The following is a 2,267-nucleotide window of genomic DNA, read 5'->3' on the forward strand; positions in this document are numbered from 1 at the left end:
GACTGCTCTGACAGGGATCACAATAGAGGGTCCTGGACAGAGCTGGAGAAAAATGTAGAACAAAATTCTAACTCACAAAAAAAGGCCAGACTTACTGGCCTGACAGAGACTGGAGAAACCCAGAGAGTATGGCCCCTGGACACCCGTTTAGCTCCGTAATGAAGCCACTCCTAAGGTTCACCTTTCAGCCAAAGATTAGACAGGCCCATAAAACAAAATGAGACTAAAGGGCCACACCAGCCCAGTGGCAAGGACTAGAAGGCAGGAAGGGGCAGGAAAGCTGGTAATAGGGAACCCAAGGTCGAGAAGGGAGAGTGTTGACATGTCATGGGGTTGGTAACCAATGCCACAAAACAATATGTGTACGAATTGTTTAATGAGAAGCTAGTTTGTTCTGTAAACCTTCATCTGAACTACAATAAAAAAAAAAAAAGGAAAAAAAAAAAAAAAAATGTATATCCCCTGAAGTCTTCTTACAACCAAATAATAGTTTAACTTAACTAGTAAAAAATACCTGCCTTGAGCATTTTGCTAACAACAGCAACTCAAAGATTAGATAAAAACCTTAGGGGGCAGAGAGTTTATGTTAATGGGGGAGGAACAAGTCCGAAAAGGGGGGTGAGAATGGTTGCACAACTCAGAGAATGTAATCCATGTCACTGAATTGTACATTTAGAAACTGGAAAATTGGTGTATGTTCTGCTGTGGATATTCTCAACAACAACAAAATACATAAAGTATAAAAAAAGACAAGAAAACCCTATGAGTGTGTTCTTCTCTGCCACACCTGGGGTCATCATGAATGACAGTCAACTCGTTGGCAATTGATCACCCTCTCAAACGAGACCCAGTGGATCGCCGCTGCCGTGCAGGTCAACTGCACCTTTCCTTATTTTCTGTCAATCACTGTGAGAGGGGAGACTCTCTGAAGATACGAAAACCTCTGAACTGCACACTTGTATTATATTTCAATAAAACTGCTACAATAAAAAGAACAGGTTCTGGGGGGTGGTTTTTTGTTTTTTTGTGTGTGTGTGTCTGACTCCCAGCGTCCGGCCCAGCGCGCCCCCTGGCGGCCACGCGGCTGTCTTGGGAGAAGTCGGCGCCTCTGGGCTCCCTCGTTTGCTAAATGGGGAAAGTGGGGCTGTGCCGCCACACAGCTTGCACGGCGCCGAATCCTGGCAGGCTCGGACAGATCCTTTATTACCATTTATTGGTCTTCCAAGACTTGGCCAGGGCCCTCGTCACCCCTCACCTGTCCCTCCCCACAGCCCTGAGGGGAAGGGTCCCACCGAGGGAGGGGAGTCTGGGTCACCTCTCCCCCCAGCGTCAGGCCCGCGGCAGGGACCGCCCGCGGCGGATGGTCTTCTTGATCCAGGACACGTAGGGGGCCACGGCGGTGGCCACGGGTGGCTTGAAAACGTCGGTGCAGGCCTTGGAGCTGAAGGACAGGATCCCAGCCACAAAGCCTTTGCCACACACCAGGGGCCCACCCGAGTCGCCCTTCGGAGACAACAGAGTGCAGGTCACTGCTGTGCCCCCTCGGGGGAGCAGGACCAGCCCCGGGCCTCGGTCTCCCTGGGGGCCCGGCTCCTCACTTCTTGTTCCCTCCTTCCTTCCCTCCCTCCTTTCCTCCTTCCTTCCCTCCCTCCCTCCTGTTCCTTTGACACGCCCTACTCACTTTCCCTACCCCAGGGCCTTTGCACCTGCTGTGCCTGATGCCCAGACCATCTTTGGGGCTACAGTTCGAATCCCAGCTCTGCCACTTCCTGGCTGCAGGGCCTCAGGCAACTTACTGAACCTCTCTGAGAAATGGGGCTAATGGTGGGGCCTGACCTTGTGGGGGGCCCCCAGAGAGCCCAGGCTTCCCGCTGCCTCTTCCCCACGATCTCTCACCATGCAGGGGCCCTGGTGCTGGACCTCTGCTGAGAAGCAGACCATGTGAGCGTTGATACTACCATTCCAGAAGCGGCTGTTGTTGCACATCCTGGCATCCAGCACGTGCACATCCAGCTCCCTCAGCCTCCGGGCCGGCTGCCCATCGTGGTGGGTCTGCCCCCAGCCAGGAATGCTGCACCGTGCCCCGGCCAGCACCTTCTGCTTCCCTCCTGGCAGGGGCAGGGGCCGGATGGTCTTGGTGGGCTTCACCTTGCCTTCCAGCTGTGGAGGACAGCAGGGGGGCACAGGTGAGTGAGGGACATGGGGGGGAAGCCACAGGTGAGTGAGGGACACTGGGGGAAGGAGAGGGAGGTGCATGGGGGGGCATG

At 54.2% G+C, this 2,267-nt stretch overlaps 1 protein-coding gene across 2 annotated transcripts in view; it reads right to left on the minus strand.

Moving 5' to 3' along the window:
- Nucleotides 1–1,210: 1,210 nt before the first annotated feature.
- Nucleotides 1,211–2,267, minus strand: part of GZMM (granzyme M) — a 4,975-nt gene continuing 3,918 nt past the window's right edge. The window contains exons 4-5 of one of the 2 annotated variants that reach the window (XM_004378698.2): nt 1,897–2,160; nt 1,211–1,503 (exon numbers count right to left, since the gene is read on the minus strand). In XM_004378698.2, coding sequence (XP_004378755.1) covers nt 1,330–1,503; nt 1,897–2,160 — 438 coding nt within the window. In that variant the 3' untranslated portion in view covers nt 1,211–1,329. The remainder of the gene's footprint in view (nt 1,504–1,896; nt 2,161–2,267) is intronic. The other variant, XM_023733145.1, reaches the window with a different exon arrangement.

This window comes from Trichechus manatus, unplaced genomic scaffold, assembly GCF_000243295.1.
Source record: "Trichechus manatus latirostris isolate Lorelei unplaced genomic scaffold, TriManLat1.0 scaffold00057, whole genome shotgun sequence".
Lineage (NCBI taxonomy): Eukaryota > Metazoa > Chordata > Mammalia > Sirenia > Trichechidae > Trichechus > Trichechus manatus.